This window comes from Manis pentadactyla, chromosome 2, assembly GCF_030020395.1.
Source record: "Manis pentadactyla isolate mManPen7 chromosome 2, mManPen7.hap1, whole genome shotgun sequence".
Classification (NCBI taxonomy): Eukaryota; Metazoa; Chordata; class Mammalia; order Pholidota; family Manidae; genus Manis; species Manis pentadactyla.
Genome location: NC_080020.1, coordinates 190541543 through 190562144, shown reverse-complemented (window position 1 = coordinate 190562144; position 20602 = coordinate 190541543). Strand labels below are relative to the sequence as shown.

The 20602-nt window shown below is 42.5% G+C and overlaps 1 protein-coding gene across 4 annotated transcripts in view; it reads left to right on the top strand.

Moving 5' to 3' along the window:
* Window positions 1–20602, top strand: part of SPTBN1 (spectrin beta, non-erythrocytic 1) — a 198414-nt gene that overhangs the window by 135855 nt on the left and 41957 nt on the right. For all 4 annotated transcript variants that reach the window (XM_036925942.2, XM_036925943.2, XM_036925944.2 and 1 more), the window contains 7 exons: window positions 5888–6061; window positions 12322–12413; window positions 13661–13741; window positions 14121–14236; window positions 17444–17556; window positions 18344–18531; window positions 19569–19686. In XM_036925942.2, coding sequence (XP_036781837.1) covers window positions 5888–6061; window positions 12322–12413; window positions 13661–13741; window positions 14121–14236; window positions 17444–17556; window positions 18344–18531; window positions 19569–19686 — 882 coding nt within the window. The remainder of the gene's footprint in view (window positions 1–5887; window positions 6062–12321; window positions 12414–13660; window positions 13742–14120; window positions 14237–17443; window positions 17557–18343; window positions 18532–19568; window positions 19687–20602) is intronic.

Sequence of the window (20602 nt, the reverse complement as noted above, 5' to 3'; positions counted from 1 at the left end):
TCCACATATAAGTGGACCCACACAGTTCATACCCGTATTGTTCAAGGGTCAAGTGTATATTGCATTAGAGGAGACTGTGAAATTAATGCTTCCCATCCAACCTGCTGTATTAAGTAGAGACGTGTGTGTGTGGTGAAAATCTAGTCTGATTAGAAGATAAAAATACAAGCAAGCATCTGTCACATTGGTATACTGAGACCAGCAGATGCATTAGAATTCACCATGTGTGCTAGCAAGTCTTCTGCCTTTTGACACCTAGATTGTATTTTACAGATGGAAGTGCCTTCAGTGGTACTGAGTTAGGTCCCTTCGTTTCATAGGTACTGTAACCCGGAGAAAGCGGCTGGCAAGGCTGCCCGCTGGTGTGTGGCACGCCTAGGCCTGCAGTTGGCCTCCTCACTTCCCAGGGCTGATGGGTGGTGCTCTGTCCACCCTGCAGCCCTAGGACAGCTGTTGCTTCAGATGGCTGCAAGGTAGCTTTGGATACCCCCAGAGAGAATTAGGAGGAGCAGGGTTGCCAGGGTGGAACAGAGTGGCCCAGCTCCCTAGGGGCTTCCCCATACACTCTGCAGGAAATCCTTCCTGATGTCTTCTTTTCTACTCTAGGGGGCCAGATCCATTCCAGGAAACATTTTCCATCTCTAGGCTCTGACAGAAACCCTGCTGTTGTAAATATTCCATAGAAAATCCTCATGGCCCTACGGGGTATAAGTGACCTAAACTCAAGGCTGGGCAGGCATCTGGGCAGAGCCATATGGGAGGGGCCATCCGGCTCCCTCATTCCTTTCTAAGGGCCTCGGTTGGCTCAGGCAAATTTGCTGAAGGCTGCACAGCTTCTCAGAGGCAGGGCCAGGACCAGCTGCTCTAATAACAGAGTTACGTTGTCAGATGCTAGAGGTGGTTCTTGAGCCCTGTTATTCCCACTCTTCCTGTGGCATCTGCAAGAAGGTGGGTCTGGAGCAAGGCCTGGCATGGAGCTGTGGTGGATATAGATCTGGGACTAGAAAGGACAGAAGAGACCTTGGGAAGGGGAAACAGGAAAAGTTTGTGCAAAACACAGGAACACACGCCTTGGCGAGGGCGGAGCAGGGGAGCTTGTTCCGGTGGTTTAAAGGAGGATCAGTAAAAATAGGCATTTCTCAGAGGCACCTTGTTTCTTAGGTACGTAGGAGTCTGGTATTAATCCTGGTCGTCCACGTTAATGGCATTTCAAACTGCCCCATCAGAAATGACACAGGGCAGAAATGCACATGTGGCCATGGAAATGGACCTGTGTCACACTAGGAATTTGACAATAATTAATGGAGGCAAGCAGGGAATGCTCCTTTGCTCTTAGGGTGAGGCTTCAGAAAATGTTTATTACTGAGAGATGCACCCCTCCCCCTAGCTCCATTGTGTTCAGTTTGCTCCATTGTTATGTCTTCTTCCTTTTGAGAAGATGGAAGTTCAGTAATATAAAAATAGCTCCTTTTTTTTTTTTTTTAAAGAAAACTATCTGCCAGATGGAAATTGAGTCTCTTTATTTCCTTTCATGTGAAAATGTGTACGGCTCTTTCTTGGTGTAGCGTAAAGAGACTGAGCTTTGGAATCCTGGCCCTCCGCAACTAACTATCTGCATGCATTAGTTCATTGCTCTAAACCAGTGTGTTGTCATCTGTAAAATGACAAGAATTATTATTTTTATTATTATTATTATTATATGATGTGACTGAGGATAAAATGTAATAACAGACATAGACCACCTAACAGAGGTTAACAAAATTGCTCAATAAATGGCAGCTAAGAATTTTTAGGTCCCTGGAATATTTTAGAAGTCTCCTCCAAAGCCAATAGAGCACAAGACTTGGGAGTTGATATACTTGAGTTTTAATCTTGATTCTTACTGGCCCATGTTTTGTGCCACCAGTACATCATTTAACCTCACCATGTCTTGTTTATTCTTTTGGTTTAAAAGGGTTAATCTGCCATTGAAGATGAGTGAGCTTCAACTGAGATGAAACGTGGGGAAGCGTTTAAAAATCGTAAAGGTGGTATTGTGAGTGGTAAAGCAGCACATCCCCTGATAACTGTTACTGTGCAATAGCCTAGTTTGAATTCTTAGCTATAGAGCAGTAATAATAATATTTAAAATAGCTCTGTAAATCATGCTGGTTTCCTAATATGCTTTAAATTACAGAGTACTTACTACGTATAGGAGCCTCAGGTGTTGAAATTCAGGTATTTTCACATTTTCTCTCTACCTCATCCCATGTGCCCACCCTTGGGACACGAACCAGCCACGTTTTTCTCTACCACCTTTTCATTCTAGTCCAGCATTTAATTTCGGGCATCAGGATTAAGAGTGGTACTATCTTCACTATTTTAGGGTAGTCTCTTCTGGTTTTAAATTTGCCTTTCAACTGATATGTATCAACTTTTCTGAAACTTAGAGAGTTCTGTTAGACCCGAAACATTTCCTGTTGACTTCAGAGAGATGTGTTATTTCTAAACAATTAAAAGCCTAAGTGGCAGGGAGGGGGCAGAGTCTCCTTTCTTTGTTGTTAAGAAGAACTCTCACGAGGAAAATACTTGGGGCACCCGCTGCTGGTAGAGGGACACTTGGGGGTTTGAGAACACTGTAATGATTAGCTTACCATTCATTTATGTAGCATCCCTTTTCGAAGATAATTATCGATGTTATCCCCATTTTGTGGATGAACAGTTGAGGTGTAGGCAGGGAAATTGTAACTTGAATGTGGACCTGTTAACATCGGAATCATTACCTTCTACGTTAAATTGCTCAACAAAGCATGTTGCAGAGGTCTGGTTTACTCATGTCTGATGTTATAAAAGATGTAAAGGCCAGGAGCTGTAAGAGATTTTTTTTTAAAAGAAACTTTAGGGACAGAGAAGCAGAACGTCATCCTCTCCCCTGCAGTCTGCCATTCTGGTTTGATTTGGGGAGAGTTGAAAAAAAGTTGGGGGGTAGTTTGCCATTTCCTCTGTCTTTTGGAAATAGATGACGTTTGTTTGTATTTTAACCATTTGAAGGTATCTCATCATTTACCTGAAGAGGGTTGTCTGTCATTTTCATTTCATCCTTCCTGTGTCTCCCACTATAGTTGCTAATGGCTACTGCTTGCCAGGGACTTGAGTCGCGTCTAGGTCTGGAGTGAGCCATCCGTAGTTCATCTGGCATTGTTAGTCAGGACCAACTTGGGGTCCCTGTGATGTGGCATTAGTTTACCCCAACCTGCAGGAAAATGGACCTCTACTATAGTCCCTCCCCCACACCCCTACAGCCTTGCACCCGTACTCATGTGGAAAGAAGCATATATTCCACTAAGGTTTTTTAGAGGGAGAATAGAAGCTTGGAATGGTGTTGTGTGTTTGAGGGTGAGATTTTCAAGATAAAGTCTAAAAGAACAATGGTGGTACCTGATGGAGCCTCAGAAGAGAATGACGGGCCCAGTCTGTTCCTTTTTCTTCCCCACCTTAGCACCTTGTAACTCCATCCACACTGTTCCTCTGTAGCTCAGTTAGGAAATACCCCTTTCTGCCCTCACAGAGGAACACGTGGGAGAATGTCTGCTGCAGTTAGAAGAATGGCTCTGTCCTCATTGCTTTGCACTTCTCTGCATGGAGAACCCCCTCTTTGTGATTGAAACAGGCTATGTAGGCAGACCCTGTCACTGGTCAGGCACATAATCATTGTGGTGAGAGGAAAAGGCCTTGGAACAGCTAAAAAAAATGGCCAAAGCCCCTGTACCAGAATTCACACACCTTCTTAGTGGCAGTTAACCTGCATCCCTCACCTTTGAACAAATCTTAACCTAGAGCCTCATGCAGTCCAGAAGCCACTTGGATATAAGAAGCTGCTGTGAAGAGTCACTTTGTTAGCTGTAAGAGTTGACTGCTCATCCCTAGGAGATCAGAAGAACTGCAAGTGTACACATGAGAAGCAGATGCAGAATTCTGAGACTTCTTTCTGAGGGGCAATAGGCCCACCCACCTCATCAGGGACATCGCAGGGTCCACGCACCTCTCTGCATCTGAGGAGAGGAGCCTAGTGATGCCTGGAGGTGGGGCCAACGTGAGGTTGACAGGCATACTTTTGAGAGAGCGCCAGTGGCGGCCTCAATCCAATCTATAGAGTCAGAGTCATAGAATTTTAAGTTGAGCACACTCCTTTTAATCTGATCTTTTTCTTACCTCATTAGATTGCTTGATTTTGATGTAATGTTACCACTTCATATAACATAAGTAACAAATCCTAGCATTTCCCACATATCTGAAATAAATTAATTGTGAAGTGTCTGAAGATAAAAATGCCTTTTTGTGGATGGGAGTATAAAGAAAACTAGAATAGTGTGAAAAGCTTGACTTTTAGAGACATTCCTTTTTCCATTGCTATTTGGAAGTAGAATCTGACACTTGTGGTAATGCCTCTGCGTGTAATCTTACTTTACTAGGATCAAAGCAGTCTTCTATTGTTTTTTGGTAGAAGAGGAGGAAGTTAAGGAAAAACCAACATATTCTGAGATTGGGCAGACTTAAAATGGATACTTGCTATCCGTCATCTTCTCTTCAGATGTTTTCCATCTAGCAAAGAACTGAGGATCTCAACTGAAGAGGAGAAAGGGGAAAGGGGGAAAGCGGTAAGACCCTACGTGGGACTGGCTGCCACCCTTCCCTGGGTGTGCCCAGGTTGCTGCACAGCTGGCTGCCTTCTACCCGTGGCTCTTAGCAGACACTGTGCCCAGTCCATCCGCAGGCATTTGGGCCACTACCATTCTGCTGTGGTTCCCATAGGCTGCCGAGAATATAGCAGACTCATGAAGTGTCGACCCTGGCCTCAAGAAGCTAATCGTTGGAATAATACATGAAACAACAGCAAAAATAAAAGATGATGATTAGTTCCCAAACTCTGTGGCCCAGAGCCTAAATGTGTATATTTGAGGGGAAGGGAGATGTGTGAAAACTGGAATGGTTGGAAGTGTCTCCTGGAAAGATGTGCCTTGAAAGTTGGGTGTGGTGTGACAGGATGGCCAAGGAAACATGGGGGCTGGAGAGGTAGGAGAGCGGCCACCAAGTCAGCCAGGCCAAGTGCAGGCCGTGCATCTGCCCGAGAGGCAGCCTCTGCTAGAGGAGTGATGGGAAGGAGAAAGGCCGGTGGGAAGGGCGGAGTGGCGGCAGCGGACTTGAGCTTGCTCCCGAAACAGTACATGATACAGGCCCACTGAAAATTTTATGTGCGTATATATGTATGTCTGATCTTTAACGTTTGCTTTGTTTATTGAAAATGTTCATCTTCCAAGGGCCTCTTGGATTTTGATAGAACTAGGTAAAAGGAAAGGACATTTGGGATATTCAGTTTAGACTACTCTCTTATTTTTTTCCTTTATCTTACTTCTCAGTAAGTCATACCCTTCTACTGAGCCCTGCTCATCACCCTTACAAAACCGCCACTTGGAAATTCTGATGTGGTGGTGTGTCCCTTTTTATCACTTTGAGCCAACCTTAGGAAACCTCAAACCAGCAGGTGGTAAGCCAGTGTTACACCTAAAGCAGTCAGAAAAATCCTCGGAGGTGTTTGCCGTGCATCTGCAAAAACCTGTGGATTGTAGCAGTAGCTCCAAAGCTCTTTATGAAAATTGGGTTCCAGCTTCTATAAGCATTTCTAAATTATGTAGCTTCCATGATCAAACAAATGTTTACAGAGTGATCCACAACCATCCCTTGGGTAAACTTCTGTCTTCTGAGGCTATTAGATAAGTGCTGTCCTTGGACCGTATGAGCACACGTTTCTTAACATTTTAGTTTGGGTAGGAGAGTGCAGGGCTGTAGCCGGAAGCTTGTTTCTGCCCCATGGGATGATCTCTTTCTACCTTTGCTCACCTGTTTCTAGCCTAAACCCACCAAGGGACGAATGCGCATCCATTGTCTGGAAAATGTGGACAAGGCCCTTCAGTTCCTGAAGGAGCAGAGAGTCCATCTTGAGAACATGGGGTCCCACGACATTGTGGATGGGAACCACCGGCTGACCCTTGGCCTCATCTGGACCATCATCCTGCGCTTCCAGGTAAGAGACTTGGCTCAGGGATTCTGCCTTCCTCCTGGGTAAGAGCATCCTTGTGCAGCTGCCCTCCCCATTTCAGAGGGACTGGGAAGACCGGGTTGAAATGGCGTCTTAGAATCATGTGTGTGGAGCTGTGAGTCACATCCAGCTGCCCTGTAGGCATGGGGCAGCTGTCGCATCCTCCTCCCTTAGTTCTGCTAACCCTGAAAGCCTTGGCTATCCTGTCAGATGGGGGAGTTTCTGGGTGGCATCCCAGCCCACCACTTCACCCGTGCCGTCCCCAGACGTCTGCCGTGTGCTGCTCAGCTTTCCAGGAGCAAAGGTCTATGGATGTGCCTGATGGAAGGTTCCTAGCACTAGACTGTCCAAACTCGGCCAGGTTGTAGCGTGTATCAGAATATTTTTAGGAGAAGCTGTTTAGGATTATGATACGTGTGGGTCCATTTTCACCTCCTCATCCTCCTTTGGATGTGAGGAAGCAGTTTTCAGGGGCAGTGTGCAAAAAAAGCCTTATCCTTGTTTGAATTGATATAGCCATTTTATGGGTTTGTTATGTTTAAGGGGAAGGCTCTAAGTAGTAGAAGTGCTGTAAGTCAGAAGGTACTCAAGGTCATTTTGTCTAATTCCTTCACATTACAAAGAAAGGGAGGAGCCTTGCTCAGGATCACACAGCCAGTTGGGACTGTAGTGCATGCTTCTGACCCCTGAGGAGAGGGCTCAGCCTTTCAGGACTGTGAAACACCTCTGGGCTGATGAGTGGTTCTTTCTCCAGGTGAATGCTTCATGCTCATGCTTGTCAATTAAAATTTGAAATGCAGGAAACACTTCTTACCATAGTGTCAGGTTACTCTGCAAACAAAGTCCTAATAGTCCTGTCTCCTGGGTGGCTGTGTTCTGTGCTTTTCCTTCCTGTTGTACCCCTTTGAAAAAAAGTCTGATTGATTTTTCTGTGTAAATAAAAACTACACCAAAAAAGGAAAAAACGGAAATCAGATTATAGCTTTCTTTGTATCCTTTTTAAAACTCCAAAATCAGCCTGTAAACATCGTTTTCCTTTTTGCTCCCCCTGGGATTGTGCCTGAGTTTACAGTGTCCTGGGTGTTAATGTGGGAGGATGGCATAGGGAGCTAAAAAAGAGCTCTACAGAGAAACTTCCTGAATGGGTGGTTCCCAAGACTGGCTTACCATCTTCTCCCTGCGGAAACTTTTTACTAACTCAGATTCCCCAGCCCCAGCCTTGGTGATTGTGAATAAGTAAGTCTGAGGAGGAACCACTTCTAATGACATCGTTCATGGAATTAATTACAACAATCAACGACTTTATTTTGCAAACAGAACTCTTACATAGGCTTCTGTCATTTAGCTCTTGAATGATTAGAAAGTGAAGTGAATATCATTATGTTCACTGATTATTGCTCTCAGTCTTAGGCCAACTGAGGTGAAATTATCGGGACAATCCTTGAGCCTCACGTCAGTTGTGTAGAGTAAGATGTTCTATTTCTATTGCCTGGGGCCTGTAGTAATCCAATCATGGAAGGGCATACTGCTGGAAGACCTTCATGTCGGGTCAGTGCCCACAGTGGTCAGCTGGCACCACAGCCCTCTCCAGGATTCTCAGCAGGAATTGGGTTGAGTCATTGACTAATCAGCTTCCTGACAGATTGCCTTTTTTCTGTACTTAAATTTGTAAATGCTGACAACTACTTTCTCTTTTTCATTTGAGGCTAGAAACACAGGCTGCCCATGTCACTTCACAGCCTGCAGTATTGGTGTCTTACATGACCCCGCTTTCTCCAGCAGCTTTCTTAAATCATAACCCGTTCCAAGCGTGTTGGTTCTGCATCAGCTGAGGCCTAGCTCACTTTCTCTATGAAGCTTCCCCATATATCTACAAAATCTCTTTCCTGCCAGCTCCTGATTATACAGCCTTGTCTCAACGTTTCAGTGTGTGTGTATGTGTCCATGTCCAGAGCCCCCAGGACATGGCCTGGCCTGTCTATGTGTAGCAAATATCCATTAAATCCATGTGTGATGACACACAGGGTTTATATGCTGCTGTCCCTTTAAAAGAAGGTGTGGGGAACTGGGATGAAAATCTGAGTTTTCCCTGTCTGTAAATAGGGAGTTAATGTACATTTCAGAAGGTAGGCTGCATGTGTTTTAAATGAACAAATGTGGAAACAGGTTCCCTTCTTCACACAGGAGCATAAGAAAGTTGTCAGGGGTTAATGTGTAACATTCCACCTGCCTTTTCTGGTGAGTCTGTATCTCACCTCTTCAGTGAGAGTTACTCTTTCACATTTACTTTCTGTACATGAGCTAATGATCCTAATAATAGAATATGGAGTTTATGCAAACTCAGACTTTGAATATTTACCACAGTTAAAAATGGAGAGGTTTTTTTTAAGAGGTTTAATGATTTTAAATGTAAGTGTTTTTTCTAGTTGAAAGTTTCAAATTTTTAAATCTTTTTTTAAATTTTATTTTGGTATCATTACTCTATAATTACGTGAGGAACATTATGTTTACTAGACTCCCCCCATCACCAAGTTCCCCTCACATTCCCCATTGCAGTCATTGTGCATCAGCGTAGTAAGATGTTGTAGAATCACTACATCTTCTCTGTGTTGTACAGCCCTCCCCGTGCTCCCACACACATTATACATGCTAATCGTAATTCTTTTCCCCCCTCCCCACACCCCCTTTACCCCTCCCTTCCCACCCATCCCCCCCAGTCCTTTTCCTTTGGTAACCATTAGTCCTTTCTTGGGTTCTGTGAGTCTGCTGCTGTTTTGCTTCTTCAGTTTTTCCTTTGTTCTTATACTCTACAGGTGAGTGAAATCATTTGATACTTGTCTTTGACCACCTGGCTTGTTTCACTGAGCATAATACCCTCTAGCTCCATCCATGTTGTTGCAAATGGTAGGATTTGTATGGCTGAATAATATTCCATTGTGTATATGTACCACAGCTTCTTTATCCATTCACCTACTGATGGACACTTAGGTTGCTTCCATTTCTTGGCTATTGTAAATAATGCTGCAATAAACATAGGGGTGCATCTGTCTTTTTCAAACTGGGCTGCTGCATTCTTAGGGTAAATTCCCAGGAGTGGAATTCCTGGGTCAAATGATATTTCTATTTTGAGCTTTCTGAGGAACCTCCATACTGTTTTCCACGGTGGCTGAACTAGTTTAAATTTCCACCAGCAGTGTATGAGGGTTCCCCTTTCTCCACACCCTCGCCAACATTTGCTGCTGTTTGTCTTTTGGATGATGGCAATCCTTACTGGTGTGAGGTGATAATCTCATTGTGGTTTTAATTTGCATTTCTCTGATGACTAGCAATGTGGAGCATCTTTTCATGTGTCTGTTGGCCATCTGAATTTCTTCTTTGGAGAACTATCTGTTCAGCTCCTCTGACCATTTTAATTGGATTATTTGCTTTTTGTTTGTTGAGGTGTGTGAGCTCTTTATATATTTTGGATGTCAACCCTTTATCGGATCTGTCATTTATGAATATATTCTCCCATACTGTAGGATGCCTTTTTGTTCTATTGGTGGTGTCTTTTGCTGTACAGAAGCTTTTCAGTTTGATGTAGTCCCACTTGTTCATTTTTGCTTTTGTTTCCCTTGCCCGGGGAGATATGTTCATGAAGAAGTCGCTCATGTTTATGTCCAAGAGATTTTTGCCTATGTTTTTTTCTAAGAGTCTTATGGTTTCATGACTTACATTCAGGTCTTTGATCCATTCTGAATTTACTTCTGTGTATGGGGTTAGACAATGATCCAGTTTCATTCTTTTACATGTAGCTGTCCAGTTTTACCAACACCAGCTGGTGAAGTGGCTGTCATTTCCCAATTGTATGTCCATGGCTCCTTTATCATATATTAATTGATCATATACGTTTGGGTTAACATTTGGACTCTCTATTCTGTCCCACTGGTCTGTGGGTCTGTTCTTGTGCCAGTACCAAATTGTCTTGATTACTGTGGCTTTGTAGTAGAGCTTAAAGTTGGGAAGCGAGATCCCCCCTGCTTTATTCTTCCTTCTCAGGATTGCTTTGGCTATTCAGGGCCTTTTGTGGTTCCATATGAGTTTTAAAACTATTTGTTCCAGTTCGTTGAAGAATGCTGTTGGTATTTTGATAGGCATTACATTGAATCTGTAAATTGTTTTAGGCTGGATGGCCATTTTGACAATATTAATTCTTCCTATCCAAGAGCATGGGATGAGTTTCCATTTGTTAGTGTCCTCTTTAATTTCTCTTAAGACTGTGTTGTAGTTTTCAGGGTATAGGTCTTTCACTTCTTTGGTTAGGTTTATTCCTAGGTGTTTTATTCTTTTTGATGCAATTGTGAATGGAATTGTTTTCCTTATTTCTCTTTCTGCTAGTTCATCGTTCGTGTATAAGAAAGCAACAAATTTCTGTGTATTAATTTTATATCCTGCAACTTTGGTGAATTTAGATATTAGTTCTAGTAGTTTTGGAGTGGAGTCTTTAGGGTTTTTTATGTACAATATCATGTCATCTGAAAATAGTGAGAGTTGGACTTCCTCCTTCCCAATCTGGATGCCTTGTATTTCTTTGTTTTATCTGATTGCCCTGGCTAGGACCTCCAGTACTATGTTGAATAGCAGTGGGGAGAGTGGGCATCCCGGTTTTGTTCCCGATCTTAGAGGATAAGCTTTCAACTTCTTGCTGTTAAGTATGATGTTGGCTGTGGGTTTATCATATATGGCCTTTATTATGTTGAGGTACTTGCCCTGTATACCCATTTTGCTGAGAGTTTTTATCATGAATGGATGTTGAATTTTGTCGAATGCTTTTTCAGCATCTATGGAGATGATCATGTGGTTTTTGTCCTTCCTTTTCTTGATGTGGTGGATGATGTTGATGGATTTTCAAATGTTGTACCATCCTTGCATCCCTGAGATCAATCCCACTTGATTGTGGTGTATGATCCTCTTGATGTATTTTTGAACTCGGTTTGCTAATATTTTGTTGAGTATTTTTGCATCTATGTTCATCAGGGATATTGGTCTGTAATTTTCTTTTTTTGTTGGTCTTTGCATGGTTTTGGTATTAGAGTGATGCTGGCTTCTTAGAATGAGTTTGGAAGTATTCCCTCCTCTTCTATTTTCTGGAAAAATTAAGGAGAATGGGTATTATGTCTTCTCTATATGTCTGATAAAATCGAACTTTTTAATCTTTATTTGTATATTTTATCCTCTTCCTATCTCTTTTTCAAAAAGAATTCTGGGACATGTTTCTATACTGAATGGGAAGTCCTTGGACATTCCTTATATGGTGGAGCCTGGATTCCGGACATAGGCAGTCTGCCTTGGTGCCAGTAGACCAAGCCCTGTATATAATATTGAAGATATGCTGCCTCTAAGTGGCTTATGAATGCAGACTGTTTTTGGCTGCTATAACAAAATACCACAGACTGGGTAGCTTATGAAAATAGAAATTTATTTTTCAAAGTTTCGGAGACTATAAGTCTCCGATCAAGGTGTCTGCATGGTTGGGTGATGGCCCTATTCCAGGTCGCAAACTTCTCACTGTGACCTCACGTGGTAGAGGGCACTAAGGATCTCTCTCGAGCCTATTTTGTAAGATACCAATCCCATTCGTGAGGGTCCTCATGACTTAAGCACGTCCCAAAGCCCAACCTACTAATGCCGTAACCTTTGAGGATTAAAATTTCAACATAAGAATTTTGGGAACATGCAAACAATCCTACCTGAACGCAGACCATGGAGGCGCAATGTTTAAGTGCATGCTTTCTCCAAGAGCTTGGGTCCGCTCCCAGGAAATGATGTACACACTCTCCTCATCTTTGGACACACACACCCTGGTGTGAAAAATGTTTCATTATGGAAAACTGAACTTAGTGTTTTTGAGGGTCTGATGAGGTTCAAGGTGTACTGTATGAACCATAGCTCTACCTTGCAAATGGAAAAATGGGCTTAAGTGTAGCAATGACACATAATAGGTTCTAGGAAGTCACGCAGGTATCTTTGTCTTCACTTCCATCTTACCTCTGCAACGTAGAAAACCTACTTCTGGCTGGCATTTATATGAGTGAACCTTGGCTGTAGAAAGCATTCTTCAGTGACACTCAGTAGATAGTCTCCAGGTCTGGGCTTTGATCTAAAGCTTATTCTTCATTCTTTGTGTATATGCAGGTCTATTCTTCTGTGGCTGCCCTTAGGTAGCTGACACATCTGTTCTTCTAATATTTCTCTGTAAATCTTAGATCCAGGATATCAGTGTGGAAACTGAAGACAACAAAGAGAAGAAGTCTGCCAAGGATGCATTGCTGCTGTGGTGCCAGATGAAGACAGCTGGGTGAGTGTGAACTCAGGTGGGATCTGGGACGTCTTCCCCCAGGAAAAGTTCCACTGTAGTCACTTACAAAGTGTTGACAAGTATCTCTTCCACTGCTTGCATTGAGAAGTCCTGTTAACTCATAAGCAGTTAATATGCTGACATTTCCACTAACTCTCAGAAAGGAAGGAGTTCTGATTTATATTCTGGACCTGCCATCTCCATGTCAGTTTCCTTCTCTTTATTAATGGAGCTCCAGGGAGCAGTATATCTTGAATTATAAAATCCTGAAACCATGTTTAAGAATCGTAGCCATATTTTAAAAAACAGTTGTGGGTTTTCTCCTCCCCTTAATTTTTGTTGCCTTAAGGGGGAGCTTTGTGCAGTAAACTTAAGAGTAGTGTTTATATACTTTCTGTTTTCCTTTTATTCTGTCATTGAAATTTTAGTGACAATACTTTTCAGAGAGCTGCATCTTTTTTGTTGCTCACTGAAATTGTTGGGGCTCATGGGTACTTACTGAGAACCAATTTGTACAGGTTAAGTGGGGAGTTAGTGTTGGAACTACTTTGAAGACAATTGTAATGGAGATGATCAGTCAGCAAGTATGGAAACCATATGGAGTGTATGTGATAAGGGGGTAGGGTTAGGGGTGAACTTTTAACCAACCACAGATAGTATTAATAACATTAATATTAATAGTTATAATTAATTTGGTGTGGCACACCTGATTGATTAGGGGTGAGTTTCAAACATGGGGGAGTTTTCGGGGAGGTACTTGATTTACAAAACTTCATCAAATTCAGTGATCGAAGAAAGCAAGCAAGCAGAATCGCATGACCAGGTAACCCCAGGTACTTTCCCTTTCAAAGAAACGTGTGAAATCACATCTCAGTGACTTCACAGAGTTCTGGTGTCTCTGTTGGCAGAGTTGAAAGCCAGGAGAGGCAAAGAGGCCTAGGAGGTGTTTAAGTTGTGGTCACTTTTTCCTCAGTAAGGGCAGTTTTAAAAAAACTAAGACACTATTTAGATCTTTAATCAGGTTGAATTACCGAGAAAGAAAATCCATGTGGATGTATATGTATTAATATTCTATAGCAAGTTGAACTCAAGGCAATATTTGCTCTGACTTGATTGTCCTTAATGATATTCCCTGCCCCACATTTTTACAGTGCTTACAAACTAAATTTTAGGCACTGCCTTCAGCAAAAGTGTAAACCTTTGCTTAGTAACTCTTTTGCTTTTCTCTTGTGCCTTGTCTTTGTTAGGTACCCCAATGTCAACATTCACAACTTCACCACTAGCTGGAGGGATGGCATGGCCTTCAATGCACTTATACACAAACACCGGTAAGTTCTTAGAGATCACACTAATACTGGGGTAGAATGCTCACAGTCTTCTTTAGTAGATTTGTGTGACTTTTGATCCTCCTATCCACTGATGTAGATATTGCACCATGGTGGAAATTCCTGCATGTCAGGAAAGTGTAAGCAAATATGTAAATTATCCACCCAAAAAATAAGCAAGTTCGACCATTACCTTCAGTTCCCTTAATAAACTTTGAAGTGTGTGTTCAGAAATCAGGTTTCATTGTTTGATGATTGAATAATGTTGTAGTTTTTACTCTGCTAAGTGATGATTTCAACACGTCTGGAGTGATTGTGTCTCAGTGGTCCCATGATGTGTTTTCAAGCTGTAGTTTTTGTTGTGTTCTCTTGTTCTGCCCAGGCCTGACCTGATAGACTTTGACAAACTGAAGAAGTCCAATGCACACTACAATCTGCAGAATGCATTTAACCTGGCAGAGCAGCACCTTGGCCTCACTAAACTCTTGGACCCCGAAGGTAAGAGCTTGAGGGGTAAAAGGTGGGACCTTTAGCATCTATAGTGCTGAGGGGTTAATATAAAATCTGCATTGTATCAGTTTGTTTTATTTGCACAGTGTGAAATGGGAATTACCTAAGAAAGAAAAGCTTAGGTTTGTTGTGGGAATTACTTGAGAATTTGTGCAAAGGATTACATTTGAAAAGGGCCTTGAAAGATGAGTACAATTTAAACACGCTCTGAAGGAGAGAGCATGCTAAGCAGAGAGACTTGTGTGAGCAAAGGTGCAGAACCAGGAAAGAGGAAGGTGTGTTTAGGGACTAAACAGTTCATTGAGAGTGGTGTTTAGAGTAATAATAATAAATGCCATTGGAAAGGTGGGTGGGGGCCCAATAGGTTAAAATTTCTAGAGGTTACAGGAGGCAGTGGGAAGTCACTGAAATTCCTAGAAGCTGTGCTCAGGGGAGGTGCTTGTTGGCTGCCTTTCATCCCACAGTGGCAAGCAGCGCGGTTTGGAATGGGTGGAGAATTGGGGGCAGGAACCTTGTTAGGGCACTACTGTACAGTGTTTGCTTATACGCAAGAAGACCGTAAATGAGGAAGGTGTATCAGGAAAGAGGAGAGTGTGGGTGGAAGGAGAAATAATACCATTCCTCCTTTGTGGCTGGCTGCTTGAAAGCACAGCACCCCATTCTCTACCTGGAACTGATCTCTCTGCACTGAGTTCCTGCAGCAGGACCCTATAGACCGACTGCAGGTGACATGGAGTTGACCTGTGTGGGGCAGACCTGCAGGAGGTGGCTCCTGTGCTTAAAAATGTCCTAATTCTAGGCTTCTTTTTAGCATGAGCCACCATAAGCAATTTTTCTAACTTTGAGGAGCATTTAAAGTATAAGAAGATTTGTACATAGTGCTGGAGAAATGATCTTGACTGTGAACAAATAATAAAGAAAACTATGTAAGTGAAAGCTTAAAGTTGTTATAAATATGGAACAGGAAGCTTAAGCCCCAAGGGCAGATTGAGGTCATGAGGCTGCCATGCAGGCTTCTTGCTATTTTCCAATGCATCAGATTGACTGATAAGTTCACTACAGGAAGCTGAGATAAAATTATCTTTGTGCTAACCCTTTAAATGATCTCTTAATATAAACACAAAAGTGAAATTCCTTGGCTGTGATTAATCTTTGTACATTTAACCCCTACCTTACTATGGGAAGGCATTCTTCCTTGGCCCTGGTTCTTTGTGTTTTGATGAAGGACCTTTTTTGTCCTATCACTATGACAATATTTTTTAAAATACCTTGCTCATTAATTAATATTTCTCATCACTACCAGTATGAAAAAGGGTGTTGATGTTCTCCGGATCCCAGAACAAAGAGCTAAAAAAGGCAGTGGACGTTGCTTATTCTGTGGTTTGATCTGGATTATTGTCCTCTTGTTTGGTGCCCTAGAGAACATCAGTTAAAATACAGTTGTATACAAGTTAAAAAAACAAAGGTTTTGCTTGCTCAGTCCTTCCCAGTTATGTCAATGTTTTGTGTTTATTAAATTGCTTATAGGACCAGCATTTTTTCTGGCCTTCCTCCAGTTCGCTCTCTGTGAGGCACACATTGACAGTGCTGAGCAGAAGTAAGCAAACCCTGGGGTGGGAACAGGAGACAGGGGTCTAGCCCCCAGTGCCAGTGGCGGCCTCGTGACATGGGGCAGGGAGCTCTCCAGCCCTGTGCCCTAGTTCTCATCTCTAAAGGAAGAGAAATGGTGCTGCCTCCACACAGGGCTGCCTGGGGAAGAGAAGTGGAAGCATGTGTGTGAGTGCATCATGGAAAAAAGCCCAGAGAGGCACACTGGGCGCGGTCTCCTCAATCTGTCCCGAGTCGAGTACTTCAGTCAACAGTGCAAGACCTCGAAGCTTGCTGTCTTAACTCATTTGTTCCCTCTTTCAATAAGTATTTATTAACTACCCACTTTGTGCAAGACAGCATACTAGGAATTTGGGAGGTGGAGTGGCACTAAACTTACCAAGACAGGCTTCCTACCCTTGGGGACTTAGTCTTGTAAGACAAATAAAATGTGCATAAGGAATTAGAGTGCCTAGCGGGAAGTGTACTGTGTCCATATAAGCAAAGTCCATAAGGAACTAAGGGGACAGACAGTAATTCTGGCTGTAGGGGTCAGACATGGCTGTGCTGGAGCGGTAGTTTTTCAGCTGGACCTTCAAGGATAGGAAGAAGGTGATGGAGTGAGAAAGGCCATTTCAGGCAAAGAAAATTTGTGAGTAAAGGGACAGAATATTGGGAATTGTGGGTGTATATAGAGAATGGTGAATGGTCCAGTTTGGCCCAGATATGTGGTGCCTGAGAGGAAGCAGAAGTATATAGATTCAGAAATGTGTGGAACAGTACTTGGCACCTAAAGGAAGCCTGGTAACGATTCAGTGGGTGAATGGATAGAAGGAAGGGGAGTTACGGCAAATTCTTAAGGATTAAGGGGATTCGATTTTATTCTTCAGATTTCTGGGCACTTTTGAGTAATTTTGAGCTAGGAGAAAGTATGGTCATAGCAATTCTTCTGTAAGGTCAACTAGGAGGAGCATGTAAAGCAAGTAGGGGTGTAGGGAAGCCCAGTGCAGGAGCTGTCACTTCAGGTCTGATGATGAGGATCTGAACCATGAGTGACAAGAAGAATTCCACAAATGGAATCATTTGGGCTCAGACTCAGTACCTGGATAGGGTAACAAGGAGATAAAGATGTCCAAAGACTGAGTGACTGGGAGACCTCTGGTGTGAGGGACAGAGGTGAGGACTCAAGGAGCACAAACCTAGTTTGGGAGCAGGAGTGGGCAGGAGGCAAACGTGGTGTGTCTGGGTAGTGAACACATTGCTAAGAATCCTGACCGAGTACTTCCTGTGTTCGTCACTTCTCTGTGGTAGTTTTGCATATATTTTGTTTTCTTGGTCGCCTAGAATCCTCTAGAGAAAGGATCATGTCTCTTAAGACTTTCATGGTCCTATTTAGTAGTAAGAGCTATTTACCAATATTCATAAAAGTCAGTGAGATGGTTTCATCCTCATTAGCCCCAAAATTAACACACTGATGGCAGAACTTTCAGGTATGAAAAATTCAGGCACAGACCTGTTCGGTGTTGACCAGTTGTTCCGGGTCCTTCCTGCTGCCTGGATGGTGGCCGCATGAGCAGCGTACTGAACAAACTCTTCTCTGGGTTACAGATATCAGTGTGGACCACCCTGATGAGAAGTCTATTATCACTTATGTGGTGACTTATTACCACTACTTCTCTAAGATGAAGGCTTTGGCTGTTGAAGGAAAACGAATTGGAAAGGTGAGCTTTCACCAGTTGTGTAAGTTGTGAAATGCACTTGAGGTTCATTCATGCCTTAATGCACTGCCACTGAGTACTTTGTTCTCCCATGCACTCCAGTTTAGCCAGGAGAACTTGTAGCAGGCTCTCCAGCTGGCAGGGAAATAGGCAGAGCTTCATCCCAAGGAGTAAAGGAAGGTCGGGGTGGTGGCTAAAATACTTGGGAAGGGATTTGAGGGGGATCTCAGACCCTGAAACACCCCTCCTTTAAACCCTACCAGCAGATTGGGTATTGAGAATCTGATTGAGTTGGCTAATGTCATGGGCATCAGGTCCTACTCACCACAGATGGAAAGGCCTCAGGATTATGCTTTTTATTTCTCAGGCCGAGGTTCGCCTGCCATATATTTCAAAGCACATCAGACCAGATGCATCATCTTCTCGATGCAATGCAGTGAAAATTCATGGGCATTCATGGGACAGGACCAAGCAAAACAAGCCCTTTTTGTTTCTCCAGGAATTTTGGAGCTCAGGCAGTAGGAGTCATTAAGATCAGAATCTTAAACCCTTTGCCTAGGGGTTGGGAGGTTACAGAAGCAATTACAGTTGAATTAAGACTGTCTTTGCTCACAAATAATAGCCACAGCCTGAGTGCCTATTAACAGAGGGTTCCTCAAGTTTAAAATGCTTGTGCCAGAGTAGATAGAAACATTCCACATGCAGTCGTTGTGTGTGCCCACATGGGGTTGCAGTTTCCTTATGTAGGAATGCAGTCTTACTTTTCCATTTCTCTAACTCTTGTTTATAGGTGCTTGACAATGCTATTGAAACAGAAAAAATGATAGAAAAATATGAATCACTTGCCTCTGACCTTCTGGAGTGGATTGAACAAACCATCATTATTTTGAACAATCGCAAATTTGCCAATTCACTGGTTGGGGTTCAACAACAGCTCCAGGCATTCAACACTTACCGCACTGTGGAGAAGCCGCCCAAGTAAGATGCACATTGGAATGTCACCATTTATGTGGGAAGCAATCTCATGGTAGCCACAGACCCCTGGTTTCTGACTTGCTTGATCTTTTCTCTTAATGAATGCCTTTCACCAGCAGCCTGGCTTACTCCTTTTCATCTGATCCTGAGTCACTGAGCCTTTTAGAAATTGGGCCCTCTGGGAATCCTTTCCAGTAGATTGTGCCCCTGATAGACATGATACATGAGAATCCTAAGAAATGGTGCAGGTCCCCAGTCCTTTATCCAAAACTCTTAAACCTAATGTGTTTCAGAATCCTTTTTTTGGATTTTTGAAAAGTAGGGTGCATACATATTGTGTACTGAAGACCACAGGTGGGTCTCAGGGAGTTACAATCAGGCCTGCTAATCTCTGTGTAGCAAAATGTGTGAATATTCACCTTGTGTTAGATACAAACAGACAATAAATAATTTCATATCAGTTCTTACTAGGTTTTACTGCTCAAAAGTTTGATTTCTTACATCTTTTTAAAATTCCTAATTGTTGAATAAGGATTATGGACCTTATCCCTACTTAACGATGGTTTGAAAGTCATTCCTCCTTTTTCTGGAACTCTACTCAGTTGTGAATTCCTTGCTGAGGTCTCTGAAACACATTGAAAGTTACATTAGATAGTCATTTGAAATAATTCTTACTGAATGCATTCAAACCGTCCTCTCTGAATAAAATAAGTCCATTGTCCGGGACTTAAGGTCTAAACCTTGAATGAGGTAATTAATAAAAGAAAGGTATTATGTGCCCCAAATAGAAATCTCAGTTAACAATAAACAAACACAGAAATATTCCACAGTTTGGCATATTTTGGGGTCTTAATACCCAAAAACTAACCCACTGCAGTTTCTCTTGCATGCATTTCACATAAACCGGACCAGAGATAAATGGCTTTTAAAATGGTATAGCTGTGACATGTTTTTTTCTCCAGAAGCAAATGAGTTTTTCTCCCTTGAAGGAACAAAATAAAGCAAATAACGTTTATGGCTGGTTTCTTTTCTGTGCTTAGATTTACTGAGAAGGGGAATTTGGAAGTGTTGCTTTTCACTATTCAGAGCAAGATGAGGGCCAACAATCAGAAAGTCTACATGCCCCGGGAAGGGAAGCTTATCTCTGATATTAACAAGGTAAAACCACTTCATTCTGTCCTGTTTGGGTGCTGACCTCCTGTAGGCCTCAGATTCTACTGCTGGGTCTTGTTTGCTAAGCAGGCGGGAGACTGAAAAGAGTCTGTCCTGGCCTGTTTAGTTGGTAATACCCTGACAGCTGTTGCTTGGGGATTACAGAGAGGCAAGCCACGTGTGGTACCTGCATGTGGTAGGCCAGTCTGTGGGAGGTTTGGGGGCGGTGTTAGATTTTGACAAACAAGCCTTGGGCCTATTTACCTTGTCACTGTTGTCTGAGGTAATTGACTCAGACATCTTAAAACTGCAGAAGAAAGAACTTGAAACCTTATTTCATGTATCTAGAATCTCTAGAGGTTGAGGTTTAGGATTTTGGCTCCTTCCATCAGAGAAGCTGTGAGACAATTTATGTTATGTCTGTTATGTCTGTGATTGTAAAATTCCAGAGTGGGCATTATTTCCAACTAGAAATTTGAAAAATCTAGAACTGTGGTCAGTTGTACATTTAGTTCTTCTAAGTGGAATTTTTTTAAATGGGAAGTAAGGTATCTTTCATAGAACTAAATTTAATGTGGATAATTGGTGAGGATTTTGAAAAAAAATACTCAGGTATGTATATTAAAAACAAGTGGCTATGATGGGGTGAATGAGAGGGGAAGGATTTCTTTCTGAGAAAAATCATGTAACGTTTTTATATGATGAGAACTGTTGGAGATGATTATTTTTGTTGCCTCCCAAAGCAGGAGATTTATAATTCAGCTATATCGCTCCATATCTACACTGTTTTGTTTTCCAAATACAACACAGGATTTTGAGATGTAGATACAGGAGAATGTTCCCATGAAGTTAGACTGAGAGAAAGCTTTTTTCCTCAAGGCTTAAGAGTCAGAATGGGAACTGGATTTCCCTTTCAAGTTCT